The sequence below is a fragment of the Pipra filicauda genome, unplaced genomic scaffold, assembly GCF_003945595.2.
Source record: "Pipra filicauda isolate LSUMZ 115617 unplaced genomic scaffold, ASM394559v2 scaffold38_size3968069_pilon, whole genome shotgun sequence".
Classification (NCBI taxonomy): Eukaryota; Metazoa; Chordata; class Aves; order Passeriformes; family Pipridae; genus Pipra; species Pipra filicauda.
In genome coordinates, this window is record NW_024104520.1 from 1,248,339 (window position 1) to 1,265,815 (window position 17,477).

At 36.5% G+C, this 17,477-nt stretch overlaps 1 protein-coding gene across 4 annotated transcripts in view; it reads right to left on the reverse strand.

Moving 5' to 3' along the window:
* Window positions 1-17,477, reverse strand: part of KLHL5 (kelch like family member 5) — a 61,101-nt gene that overhangs the window by 42,125 nt on the left and 1,499 nt on the right. For 2 of the 4 annotated variants that reach the window (XM_027746795.2, XM_027746794.2), the window contains exon 2: window positions 15,970-16,062. Coding sequence is in view for 2 of the 4 variants with exons in the window: in XM_027746791.2 (XP_027602592.1) it covers window positions 376-752 (377 nt within the window). In the remaining 2 variants the exon portion in view is untranslated. Of the gene's footprint in view, window positions 1-375; window positions 815-15,969; window positions 16,063-17,477 lie in introns of those variants that run through there. The other 2 variants (XM_027746791.2, XM_027746790.2) reach the window with 1 other exon arrangement.

A 17,477-nucleotide genomic window follows, 5' to 3' on the forward strand; every position in this document is an offset into this window, starting at 1 on the left:
CAGAAGAAGCTTACTTTTTCATAATTTTCTCCTAACTGGCATAACCAAACAACCAGTGTCACTTCAAAATAATGTAACAAGCATCCTCTAACATTACCATGTAATGTTCATACAGCATGTACTTGGTATACTATTTAAAATATGAGTCCATCCATGTATGCGCTTTGTTTATCCCCACTGACTAAAGCTGCCTTTTTGAAAAGGTCCCAATAAAAACACAGAACCTGATTATAAATATTATTCTGTTTCTAATGCACAGTTGCTGCCAGGTTTCTAAAGCATTTTAGTTTAGAATAAAGGCTAGCCTATATATGCATGCTAACTATAAACATGAAATGAAAACACGTTTCTCACAATAGGAAAGTAACAATTAACCTGCACGAACTGCTGTCCGATTCATTTTCTTCTTCACTTGCTCTATCATCTGTTTCTTGTCTGTCAAACCAACGTGCACTTCCACAGTCTTCTGCTGAGAATTCAAATGCAGGGATTTCTGAGGTGGATGCCATTGGCCAAAGAGGTGAATTCTGGAAATCCTGTTGGCTGGACCTTCTGTAGCCAACTGATGTTAAAGGTAAGTTACCTGAATCTAAAAACTTTGTGTCACCAGTTATTACATTTTGTCCTCTGTTCCAGAAGTCTCCCTGGTGGTTTTCAATTGCAGAGTTAGGGGCTGATGCCTGATGACCAAACCACCTCCATCTGATTTTTAAAATCTGCTTCACGTCAAACTCTTTACGGGAACCAGACATTCTTAGTGAAAGCGAGCGATCGTCTAGGCAACAGGGTAAGAAGCAGCACACATAAAAGAAGATTTGTGCACCCAACCAAGACAAGAGAAACACATGCTCTGCCTGTCTGTGGCAAGCAGATTTTCTACGGAAGGAGGGGAAAAAGCATTGCAATCACACAAAAAAGGCTTCTTTAACAGTATGTCATTTGAATATAAACAAAAGGCAACAGACAGTGAAAAATCCTGAGTTGAAGAGAGGAGATGAAACAATCACTTCTATCAGGAAAAATGCTAATCAGTTTACCCTAAAAGCTCCGAGGCTGCTTCTGTTGCTCTCCTCTGACCATTAGCTTTCAAAAAACACGAAACAGTATTCATTAAAGCCCTTTCAAGAGCTGAATACCACCCCCTTTTCTTAAACCACAAATGACAGCAAACATAATCCCAGTACCGCATCTTAGAATCTCTGCTTCTTCTTCTATTAACTCTTCCTACTACAGAGGGGAAAAAACCTGCAAAAACCAAACTAAATTCTTTCTACATTGCTAAAAAATAAATTTACAGAATTCTGCTGGGGAGAAACTGCTGCAAATAATTATTTTTCCCATTATAGGACATGCACTAACTTAAAAAGGACAAGAACAGCCTTGGAAGGCTCAAGGGACTAGTAGTGGGGGTTATAAAGCCTTTCATCTTGATGTGCTTTGATTCAAATCTAGGTCTGCAGTAACTGAAAATTTCTATCTGAAATGAGCTAATGGTTTCCATTCACTTATACATCACTAAAAGAGAAAGCAAGAAAAAGCCAATCAGGCACTATGCAAGACATCAGACACCCTCCTGCAAAACAGACAACAAAAGATGACTGCTCAAAAGGTTTCTTTCTAATCATGTACAATCAGCTGTTCCAAATCAAGTTAGAGATACTGCGGTGGAACAGCAAAAAAGAGAGATGGATACTTTTGAGACAAAACACTCTCTAGGATAGGTAATTTATATAACATATTAAAATACCCAACAAAAGTTTTTACTTCGATAAGGAAGAGAAAGCCAAAAGGACAAAATACACAATGACCAATTTACTGTTTCCATGAAAACCAGCCTACTTCCTCTATGATATATGGAGCTAGTTAGGTATAAAATGCTGAGATTAATTTCAGCCACATAGTAATAAATATTTTAGAACAACAAAGAGGCACTGGATTTTATCAGTCCTTGATAAACAGATTTACCTTTTCAAACTTTACAATCTGTTGACTGTTCAACTCTCCAGGATACATATGCAAGAAATTTACAAGTACTTCTTTTCTACCTACAGTTTTCATCAAAAGTGAAAGTCACCGTCTCTCAGATTAACATTAGGAGCTTCAAAATATCGAATCTTGTCATTAGGATACTAGCAGACTATATACTAGTCTATATGCAGAGTCCATATGAAAACTTAAACAGTGCCAAACGCTACCACCCAAACCCCAAACACTGTTCCAAACTCAATGCCATGAGTAAATCATGTTATTTCCTTGGGAACAACAATGCTGAAAGGGCTAGTTGTAACCTGGAAAGCTCACCCATCATTGCCCAGAACACAGTTATTTATGAAAGTGCTTCTCACAAATGCTAGCAAAGCTCATTTCTATAGAAACTGCATTCCAGCTGTTTCCACAAAGAGATGCTGCATTTCAGAGTGTGTACACTGCCAGCATCCCGGCCTACTGGAAGCCAAATACCAAGACCTTTGCAGCATATCCAGAGAACAGTTGAAAATACTTGGAAGGCAAGATGATTAAGTAGGTAAACATACAAAGCCGTTACCATCCTTGCTGGGGATTTAATTTAAACACAGAAAACCAGGGAAATATTTAAGAGAGGATTAATGATTTAACATGCCAGCATAAAAATTGTACGGATGTTTAACCAAAATGATATGACATGCATACCCCACTCATCTTGTCCACATACAGCTAACTGTTAAAAGCTTAACCGGAGTGTTTAAACACCATCATTTGTGTAATTGCAAGTTGGGTGAAACTGCAATAAAGCCTAAGTACAAACAAAACAGCACCTTTCTATTTATTCTCTCCCTATGTTTTGTATTGGTGTCAGGTGTTCACTAAGTGTGAAGAAGCAGGACAAGCAATTGGTGTATTTGTTAACATTCATCAGAGCAGTAATATTTTAATTATCCATTTAACTAGAAAAAGTAACCTTTAAATACTTTTATTTCTGCTGGTATGATAAATTATACATAAGGACTGACCTGGATTCTCATTCTTGTGTAACAGACTCATTTAAAATTCAAGCTGTCCCAGTACAAGTCTACTAAGACAGTGGCAGATTTGCAGATTCTAGTGCTTTTTCAGCACTTTCCATTGACTTACTACAGCCTAATTACTGCTTGTCTTTGGCTGTGAAGCTATGGGCTCAAACAGAGATTAGAAAACAAAATATGCTGTAGTTTTAATGGACCAAAACATAAAACTGTTTTCTATTCTCTTTCATTTTTCTAGATTATACAAATTTTCTCCCTCTATACACTCCCTCAAAATTACACTTCTAAGATGGACTGCATTAAATATTTAAATCGTTTCTGTTTCATAGGAATTACTTATAAGTTTGTATTACAGATGACAAGTGCCATTAGATTCTTCAGTTTAAACTGACAGCATTCCTCAGAAATAATTCAGGGCCTCTTCTAGTTCTGGACAGGGTTTGTTACTGTGAATGATGCAATAGCTTTTATCAGGTCCCCTGCTGGGAGTTAACAGACTTCTGAGGAGATCTCAAATGATGAACTGTTAGGACTTCCACTTACTATGACCACCCAAACCTCATCTTTGACATCTCATCTAGTGATTGGTACTCACAAATACAAATGCCCACCCTTTATGGCCTCCCATCAGACATCTTTCTAATGCAATAACACATTTCTGAGAATCCTGCTAAAAACATCTTAGTCAAGCACAACATACAAAGACTTGGCAAAGATTCTCTAATATTTTTTCATTTACTAAGGTAAAAGTTTGCATTTAATGAAAAAACAACGGTGTCTATACCTATTTTTTCTGTTCTTCAGTACTATTGCAGTTTTTATTTTGTGGTGAATCAAAACAACATTTTAAATATAGGTATACTGTCACCTTTGAGAACATAATTCTGTCTGCATTAATGAGGTTGTGTAAGTTTACTGTGAAAACAATTTTAAGAACTCTGATTTTTAATTGAACAGATTGATATTCCTCCAAGTGGAGCACCTGAACGTTTAAGTACATAACTTCTCTCATATAAGCAGCTTCACAAAGTAAATCCCTGCAGTAAGCAGTGAGGTACAGTTTCCCAGATTCTGTGTTGTGAACAAAAAGAAAACATACAAATGCATGCTGCAGTTGTGCAAATAGGTAACACCAAGAACATCGCCCGACAGCTTTATAAATTGCTCTTTTCACAATCTTCAGAACAGTTATCTCCACAGAGATATAAAAATCTAGGTTTTTTACTAACCAAAAACTTTACTGCACTGACATCCTTTGAAATTATATATGTTTATTCATACAAGTTTTAAAGGAAGATTGTAATAGAGCACAACTAGTTAAAATTTAAACAATTTTACTTCTAAGATACTCCTACCATATATTTTGAGGGAAAGTGTACTTAATATTTAGTGTTTCAGTGGGAAATATGGAAACATTATTATTTACATAATTAGGCCTACCACTTTTATTTATTATGACTTTTTCACTATGTAATCAATTAAGTTTTCAAATAAACAAATATGTTTATGGAATATTTGTTGAGGTACTTTTAAGATTTGAACCCCAACACCACTTTTCATGGTGACATTTTACCTGTCACTACTATGTTTTGGCTTCAAAACCTATCACCATTCAACTTCTAATGCAACTCACATACAATATTTTCAAGGTATTTAGTCTGTCAAATGGATTTTAAAAAGGAGTATAAAGGCTCAGCTAGTCCTGAGAAGATATTAATGATCCTTTTATGTGCCAATTAAGAATGCAAATGTCAAAATAAGTACATAAAGTCTTTGTTTTGAATGCAGGAGTTGTTTCTCGCTTCAAAAAATACTGTTTAACAAAAGCATTAAATATAAAAAGATACATTTTAGACATAACTAGACTCATTAAGATGTGAAAAAGTAATATTGTCAATGTTTAGTGATCCTAGATGTGTATTTAAAACATTAGAAAGGTTCGCTGACTGTAAGATGTCATCAATTAATCAAATGCGTACTTACAGCACTAAAAAGCATTCAAAATTTAACACTTTTTAAAATGTGAGTTTCAAATTTTAAAATACTAATTAGAGGCATTAAAATAATTGCTCAAAGAAAACTGCCACTAATGAACTCCAAACTGCAATTCTGCTTTTAACTATGCTTATGTTAGAAGAAATGTTAAACATTTATTTTCTTTTTTCTTCCCTATTCCTGTGTTCCACACCCAAAATTACAGAAGTATCTCAACAAAGACTTCAGGAAGGTTGGTGTATTAATGCTTCGTGACTCTATAAAACAATAACCACTTCCTATCCCAAAGGTTTTTTAGAAGTGCAAACACTTCTGGTTCATGGTTATGTGAAAAGTGCCTTACAGCAGCAGCTACAGCACAGTTCATCCAGGAGAAAGACAGGAGAACATCCTACAGTTACTGACTGTATGTTCTTAAATTAATTTTTCTGACTGGCAGAAATGAGCTGTAGACAAATTACTGGCGCTGCATTGCAACTTTCTGCCACTTTGCATCACACATTTCTCTTGAGCGGTGCAAGCCACATGTCTAGAAATACTGACTTTGGAGCAGTCAGCTTAACAATAGCATGAAAAGACCTGTACAGAACAACAGCCTGGTTTGCTATTTATTTTATTCAGCTAAGGGCAGGGGGAAAGAAAGATTTCCATATGCAATACAGGACTACACTGTCAGATGCTAGATCAAGTATCATACTGGTTTCACACAAGAGAAGCTGTGATCCAAGACACATTTCTTTAATATTAAAACATTAACATTGATTTATTCAGTTAATACCCAAGCATTATCAGGGACTGCATCATCAACAAGCAAAACCATAGTGCAGACCTATTCCTAAGTAAACAGCACAGTAAGCTTAATCACACTCAAAAATTTTTAACTCTGAGTCCATCAGGTCAGCTGTGGTTTCTAAATTTTGTAATACAAAATGTACAATACTGTGATAGACCAGTCTCTCAAAACACAAAGTCTGTTTTCTGTACCAAAAGGATCAAGTAGCAACACACAAGATGAAGACAAGCAAAAGATTCCCTGTTCATACACTCCAGGCATATTGGTACCAAAGATTCTAATGAAACTATGACAGATTTTAATAATAACAAGGTAGAATTTGGGAGGTGGGACCAGATGACCCATTGTGGTTCCTTCTACCCTGACCCATTCTGTGATTCTGTAAAAGTCACCAATTTAGAAATGGCAATACTCCAGCACAAATCATCTCCTCTAGAAATGTCACTGTTAAGGAAGAGTGGTCACAAAAACACAAAACCACTCTTCTGCAGATATTTAAAGTCCTGCCAAAAGTAAATCTATTCTTTAGAACCAGTTTAAGGAAGGTATTGCCTAAAAAAGCTACAAAAGACCTTATAAGACAGATTGAAAGATTGCGGCAAATCCAAACAAAATAACATGGAGATAGTTTCCTTTTGTAGGCAAATCTGGAGGCAAACTAAAGACAATTTTTTTACATTTTTCCAAGACAGCAACAGCGTTATTCCACCATGAGGCATTCAGATTTCCTCAAAGACTCACAGAAAAATGGGTAAAGGACACCACTACCAACATTGTCAACAGCAGAGTGGATGCCTGTTTGGTAAAAAATTACAGGTACTCCCAGTTCTACATTAGGGTCCATATAAAAGCCTACCAGATTTCGTCACAGTAAAAAAACAGTGAAGAAACAGATTTGCAAGTGATTAAGTAATGCAACATACTGCTCCATGCCAGACTACACAAACTTCTGAAATACATAGAGGTCTGTGGGCAAAAAGTTTACGCTGTATTTAAATGTCAAGCTATGCAATGTCACAGCTACTGAAGCAAAGTATTTCAAGACAGAGACTTGAGCACTCAAAATGAATAATTTAATACCAAAAGACACCTCAAGAGACTCATTTCTCCATCAGTGAGGATTTCTGTTTAATTAGCAGCTTCAGTTAACAGCCTGCCCCCCAATGGAGACTTTCAACTGCATAAGGGATAATATATGAGAATATCATATCTTATTACACATTTTTAAAACAAATAGCGTGATCTCATCTGGAATTTCTCGTGTGCAATTGATCACTGCAACTCAAAAATAAAAGTTGGCAATAAATAGGCTTCACAGAAAGGCAACACAAATGATCAAATATAACACCAACAATCATCACACTAAAAGGCAGAATGCTTATAAGAATCATATCAAAGTTTATAAGTATGAAAATTTAAGTTTATGAGAACCATATGTCTCTTAAATATGAAAACCAGAATTTTTATTTCGTTTTAAGAATTAATGTTGCATCTACACAAGATGTGCACTTACAACATTTTAAGAACCCAGTTGTGCACAGCAGATGTCAAACAGAACTTCTCATAAAAATCCTTTCAATATAAAGATTTCTACCACTGTATGCCCACCTGCAGTTGAATCTCAGAAGGACATCATAGGCAACACTAAGACTTGCATAGGTACACATCTGACAAAAGACAGTCCAGGGAAAATATGGGCCTGCTGCTGAATGGGCCAGGGCCCTGGTGACATGGGATATGGGAAAGGCTGAGGTACTGAATGCCCTCTGACTCTGTCTTTACTAGCAATATTGGCCTTCAGAACTTCATCAAGTTGAACAAAGGGAAGGGTAAAGTCCTGCACCATCCATGAGGAACAACCCCATGCGCCAGTACATGCTGTGGGCCACTCAGTAGGAAAGCAACTCTGCAGAAAAAGACTTGGTGGTCCACCAAGTGGAACATGAGCCAGCAGTGTGCCTTTTCAGCAGAGAAGACTAATGGTATCCTGGGGTGCATTAGGAGTGCTGTCAGCAAGTCAAGGCAGGTGATCTTTATGCTCTACTCAGCAGTGGTGAGGCATTTCTGGAGTGGTGTGTCCAGTTCTGGGTTCCCCAGTACAAGAGACATTTGACCGTACTGGAGAGAGTGTCCAAAGGGCCACAAAGATGATGAAGGGCCTGGAGCATTTCTCATATGAGGAAAATATGGGCGAGCTGAGACTGTTTAGCCTAGAGAAGACTCAGGGGGTCCCATCAATGTGTACAAATATCTGAAAGGAAGGTGCAAAGAAGACAGAGCCAAGGCTCTTTTTAGGGTTCTCCAGTGAGAGACAAAAGTCAACAGGTAACAACTAAAACACAACACCTAAACATGAGGAAACACTCTTCCACTGTGAGGATGACAGAGTACAGGTTGCCCAGGAAGGTTGTGGGGTCTACACTCTTGGAGATATTCAAAAGCTGTATGGACATGGTCCTGGGCAGCTTGCTCTTGGTGACCCCACTTGAACACAGGGGAAGGTAAACCAGATGTCCTTCAGAGGTCCCTTCCAATTTGAAACACTGTGAAATGATCTGTTTCTAAGGTGGCAAAAGAGAAATCAAATACCTAGTCGATCATCATTTACTTATTCCACAGACTTACTCATGTCCCTTCCATAGATCAGCTTTACAGGAATGACTGCTGTGAAAAGTAAAAAATTCTTTTAATTAAAAACAATCTGCATTTATCATACAAATAACATGAAAGCAACATAACCTATGAAATGAGCATCCTAATTCTATTTGTGCACTCACATTGATTCAGTGCCTTTATGCCATCAGAGCCTTAAGAGTAATGTCTGGATAGAATGAACCATTTTGGCAAGGTCAAGGTTACACAGATAAAAAGGAAAACATTTTGATCTACCGCCAGTTTGTGGTTAGGATTGTTACAAGTAAAGCAATGACAGCCAAGTATGGTAACTAGGTGTATAGGAGGTGAGGAATTCAATGCAACAGTTCCACACTACTGAATGGAAATGTTGCTCCATAATAGGTTATCCAAATCCCACTACTAAATGAAATCTTTCTTTCATCTTTTATATATATTAAAAAGGTAATGAGTCTTAATGAAATACTTTAAAAACATTGTGTTAGAACATTATCAAAAGGATACTGCATGTACAGATGTTCTCCCCCCTTCAGTATGATATTAGGATTTTCTATGCCAACTCCAAATATGTATGATTTGCTTTAATACAACAATATGGTACAGAACAGCACTCTTCCCATTCAGCTTACCAATGATGACTGCTCCCTATACATTTCACTGAACACAGATGAAGTGATGGCCATGCAACACAAAGAAACTACCTTTATTTCTTAAGAAATACAGATATTAGAGATTTTTAAAAGAACATATTATAATAAGGACTTGCGAGACTAATCAGCATGAATCACTACTAAAAATCCTGTTTATAATTAGACTAGTAGCTGACAGATACAGAACTGTAGAGTCATTAGAAAGGTTTGGGTTAGATGGGACCTTACAGATCACCTAGTTCCAACCTTATCTCCATGGTTAGGGACACCTTCCACTAGACCAGATTGCTTAAAGCCCCACCCAACCTGGCACTGAACACTTCTAGGGATGGGGCATCCACAACTTCTCTGAGCAACCTGTTCCAGTGCCTCACCATCCTCACAGGAAAGAATTTCTTCCTAATATCTAATCTAAACCTACCCTCTTCCACTTTAAAGCCATTCCCCCTAATCATCTTGGAGGTCTCCTCTGGACTCAGTCCAACAGGTCAATGTCCTTCCTGTGCTGGGAACCTCAGAGCATTACTAGAAAGTATTCTCTTGTAGAGTAGGAAACCCAACTCTTTAATTACATTTCTCCATAAAAAGTAACATTTACAGCACTAACTGTAAATCTGAAATGAAGCACTGAAATGAGAGATGAATACCAGAGGGCAATATTCATAATCATGTGGTCCCAGAGATGTTTAATTTGAATTATACATATATGTTTATAAATACAAAACAAAATGCCTTGTATTACTTGCTTTAATTGTAAGCATTGTAACTTGATCATAGATTTTTTCATATTACGTAAGCTTCACAAAGTCACAAAAGGAAGATGATTAAATTAGAGATGTTAATTAAAGGTTTCCATTGATTTTACTAGTGATTTGGCTCAAGGAAGTATTATTAGGAAAAAATATGCAGAACAAATCACAGTACATATAATTATTCCCTTCACTCTAAAACAAAACTAGTTCTCTGCTTCGGTCAATGTTGCTTAAAATAGTATGTATCTAAGGCACACAAGGAAAAATATCCTTTAATTCTGTACTTGGATACTATTAAATCTCAGATTAAGCTATGTATCAAGTCACCATGCAGTCCTAAACATAATCAGAAAACTGGTTTCTTAGGTTCTTCATTCTGTCTCATCGGTTTCGTGTGAAAGTAATCTCAGGTTCCCCGCTATTATTTATTTCACAAGCCCTTCTGATAATAACTACAGTTCTTCTGCCTGTTTCATCTCATGTAGTCTCCCTTACCCCACATGCATACATACTCCCTACTAAGTACCAGAACAGACAGGACAAGCAAATTCTTTGTCATATTCAGACTGAGAACAGGCCCATCAGCTGGCAGGTGAAGTAGAATTACTTATTTGGCCTTCGCTACCTACCCATAGTTTCAAAACCTTTCAGAGATTTAAAACACAGTAAGGGCTCCATTCTGTCAGAGCTTGACTGCTATTGGCAAGTAGACAGAAATGTGATTAGGGAGGAACTGATAAACCAAAAGACATAAACCCAGCTCACTCGGGGAACTTACAGACGCACAAGCTGCCTGTTTTTTGCTCCTGTGTGTGTAAAACTGCCTTAGCCTGACTGGCTACATATCACCTAAACCCAGGATTTAGAAACAAAGTAGAACAGAAATCAACACAACAGCTCATTGTTCAAACACAACTCTGAGCTCCTATCCTTCCCTGGTTGTGTAAAACTGAAATGAGCTTGAGCACATAGACGCCGATGGCAGAAGTCTAGACCACCTATTAAAGCTTTAAATCACTAACGTACTCGCAGAGTTAACTGTTCAGCTAATCTAAGCAGCATAACGATCCCATCTTAGCTGCCTTACCCTCTTTTTAAAGGAATCCTTAAATGTTTCCTGTTCTGCACAGAGAGCAAGAACTAGGCATCAGCAATATAAATGAAGTGCCAGAAGGAACAGAGTCGCCTGTTGGCACTCCCAGGGGCACGAGGTCCACTACTGAAGTAGCATGCTCAAGGAAGGGAAAACTCTTGAACCCAGATTGCTAAACTGTCAAAAGGAGAAGGCATAATCAAGAAAAAACATTCGTTATTTGCTTACCATGTGTTTTTCCAGTTCTCTCATATCAACTCTAGCTAAAATCTTAAGGGAAATACAAAACTAATGTGTTGTACTACTGGATGTAGATCTCCTCAGATTTAGACTGTCTGCAATCGTTTGCCCATCTATCTTCCCCATTAGCTCAAAGCTCTAAAAATTCCTTACTTAGCTTTCAGTACATGTACATATTATTTCTCATTCATTGAGCTTTTAAGTTTTCAAACAATAATGTTTGAATATTTACTGTAACTATCACTTAACCTGTTTTAAGTACAATTGTTCTTTGGTTGAACTGTTAGACAATTTCTTATGCAAAGGTGCAAATTAAATTTGTATTTGTTAATTACAAAACCTTTCAGGAAGTGAAATGAGGTACAAAAGAGTGAAATTTTATTACTTATCACTTGATCTGCATACATGTTTGTAAACTCATACATTAATTTCAGTTAATTACTTTCATTTCCTTGGAAAATACTTCCAAGTTTAAAATGCCTTGGTGCTTGGTGAAGATCTTGCCAACCTTATCAAGTTATGATAACATTATGAAATGCCCTACTTACTCAATGCTTTAATTATAGTTTGAATGCAAAAGCTTGTGATTACATTTACATCCAAAAATACAATTTCTCTTACTGCATGTGAAAGAGCAAGATTTAAACTTTGATTTCATTTCTGGCAAGGACAAAGTGATAATTTAATATTCAAAAGTACCTCTTTTCTGAATATTAGGATATGTTTTAGATTATTTACCAGACAAATGCATATGGATATAAAGAATAACCAACATAGAATGCTTTACTTACCTGGACAGTAGCTATCAGCCTAATAGCTTATTTGTGCAAAAGTCAACATAAAACGTCTACTCTGGTAACAAGTAAGAACTTGCTTGCAAACAATCCAATCATCAAAACCACTGTAAAAACCTCATCTTCCTGTAAGCTTCTCCTACATCTCCTCACCACTTATACACTATTTGTAAACTTTTAATTAATTTGCTAATTCAGCCACATTACTCTTTGTATTCTTTACAGTTCAGCTTAGTAAACTTCACTGGACTTGAGTCTCGTCTTACTCTACACTATGAATATGTAATATATTACACAGCCAGGTGCTGTGAATATTTAATTCATTTTAAGGGTATACTTTAGCCCGGTTTTGCCAAGTTCTACTGGCTATGAGGCTGAGGCTACAGGAAGTCCACGAATGGTGTGAACTTTTTTTTGTAATGAATAATACTACTTCCACCCAAGTCAACTCAAATCTGTACTAGACAGATGATATCATCACCATTGTCCCGATATAGCCCATATAAAAATCTTATCAGTATTTCCTCTTACAGCTTTGTAACATACTGGTGAAAGGAGATGAGGTGGGAGTAATGGCAGGCACATCAGAAATAACATGAGCATTTAAAGAACAATCTAAAAGAGATTTTAGCTAATGTAGTCCTCTCCCTTTTTTTTACAAAATTTTTGAAAGCACGATGGTATAAAGACCTGATCACAGATTTTCCTTTTCTCTCTTTCTGTTTCTTCATTACTCTTTCCCTTTGTTAACAATGTATACAGAAAATGGATTCAAAAGTGCCAGGAAAAAAAAAAAAGAGTGCTTAGGAAGTGAACCTGCTCATAGTTCAACAGGCTGTAAGATCTTTCTGTCCGTAGTGAATATTAAAAAATGTTATGTCTAAACTGTTCTGGCAGTTGAGAATATGGTGACAAAAAGCAATGGTGAGCACAAAAGGATTACAAAAGCCATAAGCAGATCTTATTACCACAACCTCTCACTTACTCTGACAAAGCTGTGTGAAACATGGAAGGAAGAATAGGAAATACATTCTGCTCCATCTAATTCCAGCTTTTAAAACATACTGCCTATTAGATAAACTAATTACAAAAGACAAAAAGAGAGAACTTAGGGAAACTAGTAGGAAACAGATACAATAGAAATACTTTAAAAATAGAAACATTTAACTGAAAACTTGCAACTCTAAAGTAGATCTATTTTTTATGTTTTGTGTTTAGCTTTTCAAAAGAGTATCTATTTTCCTTTTTTTTTCTGGTAGTTGCTATCAATCTGGCATTTCAGAAGAAAGTTGTACCTCAGATACCAGTCTGTAAAGAAAGTGTTTCCTGCAGAGCCTCTCTTCTTACAGGTTTAAATTCCAATCAGAGCTGAGATTGGAGGGGAGGGATTTCTTTTTAACCAAACACAGAACTATAAACACAAAATAATGAGTGATCAAAGAAATAATCACACTTCTGGCCTCCCAACATTCAGTGTTTCCAAGAGTCATTTAACTTTTTATTTAATGTTGTCCTTTCCAACACTACTTATGTAAGGCTTTGCCAAGGTGAGAATTGCTTTGTTGCTGGAGCCAGAAGGCCTATCTAGCTGAACAAATGTCTCCACAATTGCAACCCACAGGAATAATTAAAGAAAGACTATCAGAAACAGGTCTGAAAGCATGAAGTTGTCCACAGCACTCCTGTTGAGGGTGGTTGAGCACCAGAACAGACTCTCCAGGGAAGTGGTCACAGCACCAAGCCTGACAGAGTTCAAGAAGCATTTGGACGATGCTCTCAGGCACATGGTGTCGTTCTTGGGATGTCCTGTGTAGGGCCAGGAGTTGGATTCGATGATCCTTGTGGGTCCCTTCCAACTCAGCAGATTCTATGATTCTATGTTAAGTTACTTTCATTCTTTTTAGGCAAGACACATTCTGCTGTTCCTCCTCTCCTCCATATAAAATTCAGTACATGTCGGCATGAGAAACACCTTACATTTTCAAGGTATTTTTCAAAGGCTTAAAAAGCTCTAATTATGCAAAATATTTGGGCATGCTGTGGCTTTTTAAAACTGTAAGGGGTAACATTTCTCAAAGTTAGTCCCCCACCGAATGTGTAATACAAGGCCATAGAAGATTTCACAAAATGCAAGTAGAACGTTGATTTAAATTGCAATTTCTTGAACTGGAAAGTATTGCAAATTTTAAGCAAGTTGGTTAGATTCTTATTAAGTTTTAAATTAAGTTCTTTTCAATAGAGTCAATACAATGTATATTTGCCATTTTGACAAAAGCATCAGCTAAGGCAGTGAGGCAAGTCTATCTCCAGACACATTTTCAAAGAGATGAAGCCAGTGTTCTACCTTCAATTTCACTATTCTACAAAAACATCTTGTACAATTTTATAAACAGTTTTCCATTAACTCTGAAAATGTCATGGGTGCCCTTGCAATAATCCAAGCTACTAATCAAAAATTTTTCTTCAAATATATCCTGTTCTTATGGAAGACACTAGGATTTTTAACATTAGCTGCACTTAGAATTGCCAGAAGAGGTAATTAATTGGCAAACTATTCCTCTGAACAGATTAAAATCAATACCTCTCTCAACTTTACAGAAATTTGTCCTCTGGAAAAATGCCAATATAGTCCATAAAACACAATTACTAATCAGCAGCCCTGCTTGATAATTACTCATTCTACCTTGCAATAAGATGTGAATAAAGATTTATCCTATAGTGATTCACCTTTTCAGTCCCTTTTCTTTGGAGTACATTTTGGCATTTGCTTCGAATTCTTTTTAACTAGCATGACCACTGTACAAAAAGGTGCAGGTCAAGTCTAAAAATTCTGACAATCTTGAGGAGGTCAGCTATTTTGGCAGGTGGAGCTACCACATTTTGAACTACTGCAAAGTACTGAAAACACAAAGTCTGTTCATGAAGTAGTTTCTGGTGAACCTTAGCAGTTATCATAATTTTTAAAACTCAGGAAAGGGTTGATGTCATCTATAGTGAAAGATACTAACAAGGATATGGACTGACCAAGGAGGGAAAGATTGTGACAGATGATGAACAGTAAGAAAGACCATCTCTCTTCTATATTACGACATGAATAAATTCTAGATTATAAAGGAGTGTGTTTCTTTATCAACATTTCCAAAGCAGAGAGATCTCACAGTCAAGAAAGCAGATTTTTTTCACTTTAGTAAAACCTAGTCATCATCATGGCTAGGCTTTGCAAATGAAGATTTGGGGAGGGCTCTACCCATGTTTGTTACAAGCACGCTGGTGGCTAATAAGGCCAATATGAGATAGGCACGTCCAGTTGCAAAAGGCAGTAAAACCTAGTATTCCTAAATTAATTGGATTGCTTTTGTCACCCTTGCCGCTAATTTTCAGAGAATTCTGATACAGCTAGATTCTTGCATGTATTCATGTTTTCAGCATTCTTTTATCCCTTCGCTTTGTGCAAATGTCAAAGCCATTCCCTTTGAAAATTACTTGCACTTAGAACAGTCTTACTACTTTGCTGCTAAAAAAATGAAATAAAGTGAAAGCCAATCAGTATTATTGGAGTAATGAGATTTGACTGTGCAGTTGGTGGGCCTTTATTCATAAGAATTTCTATAAAGCCATATTTTCTCTAACAGACTCTCTTATCGTTTTTCCTGTTTTTCCTATAATGATTAAAAGATTCAAAGTGAAAGGCTTCTCATGCATTTTGAAAAGATCAAAACTGAACTTTACAGTAATACTGACAGTCTTCTAAAAAGCATGCTTTGATAAAGAGCACAAGTAATGAAATCACGTAAAAATGGTTAAAAAACACTAGCATGTGAAGCCTACAAGGGCAAAGTCAATTCCTGCTTGTGTATGCTTGCTAGAAACAAGCCCTCAAAAGATGTGCAATATAACACAAAAAAAAAAAAAAAGATGAAATTTCAGGTGTAAGGAAGACCCAGTATCCTTGTGGGCTAATGTCACATTCCTTGTAGCATAACTTACTAATAGAATTGAGTAAATACAATAATTACCTATAACACCGGAATCATCTCTAGTTGTTCAAAGAATCCTGTTGTTCCATTTATCCTCCTCTTTCCAAAAAAACTGAGGTAGCAGAAAAAAATCTGGAGGCAGAAAAATAACAGTACAAAGAAATAAGAACGAGCCATTGGGAAAAAAAAAATTAAAAAATCTCAAAAGCAGATTCCCTACTCTATTCAGATAGAACTTCCTTCCATTTCTGCTGTGATTCCTAAACTTTCTGAGGAAGACGATAAAAGCGTGTCACTGCACAACTGTCACCTTAGTTCCTTCCACAACTTCAAGTTACATAGCCATCAACAAAGACCCCAAAGGAAGAAGGGAAATTAATATGAAATTTTTAATTTTAATTAATATGAGACATGAACTCTCAAGCAACACTGGATTACAAGGCTGTGTCTCTTTAAAAAAAAAAATTAACCTTAGTCCATTTTCACTCTTATCTTCGATTAGCTGTAATTCCATGAAGGGAAAAGCAGTGAAGTATTGATCTGCCATATGAAGCACTGAACACTGTTTTCAAAGACTAACACTGATGGTATTGGTGAATAAAGCCAACTACCACCACTTAACATGTTTCCTTACATGGAGCAGCTCTATAAAAATTCACACTTACTGTCACAGTGGTTCTCAACCCTTTCCTATTTACAGGCCACTACAAATCTTAAAAAAATCTAGCCTGTTGAAATAATATGTGTCTCCTTTTGGCTTGGTACCGTGTGCAAGGGTACCAAGTGACTATGTACACTTTGAAGTGAAAGAAAGTAGCCTTACATGATACCTGCATGCATAATGTGATACCTAATATTTGACCTCTCATGATCTGATCTTTCTTACTAGATGCAAGACTGTCCTAGGTCTCTGAATGGTAATACCACCTCATTCTTGCCTCTGGAGTGAATAACCTCATCTTGCCTACATGACTGGGTTTTAAGGCCAGACAGCCAAATAACACATGTATTTATGGTCAGCATTGCTTTGCTGGTAACTTTGAATTAAAGATTTTCTTCCTAGGAAAAAAAACAAACAGTGGATAGTTAGGTTTGTAACCACTGCATTTTTCTAGTTGGTAAGACTGCTATAAGAAAAGGCAATTTAATTGCTGTGGGAAGAGGCAAACTGTAACGATTTTGTAAGGGAAATGTAAAATCACACTATAATTTCCTAAGAGCTGTAGAAATTTTCACTATTGGGCCATGTTATATCTGATTAGGTAATCTTTATCATGTCACGAAAGGCTGAATTATATCAATAAAACCACAAGACAACAACATAAGCAAAGAATCTTTTTAAAAGCACAGGTGATACAAAAGTCCAGAGCTGGAACAAGTTCCCCAACATGAACTGTCATTGTTAGTAACAGCTTGCAATTACTCTTTGACTATAATGGTCTAATGGGAGAATTTCTTCATCTTCACTCAAATTCTTTTCTATTTTAAATTAGCAGTCAATGCATTTTTGTGAAATGCAATGTGTTAAAATCTACAGCTAAAGTATA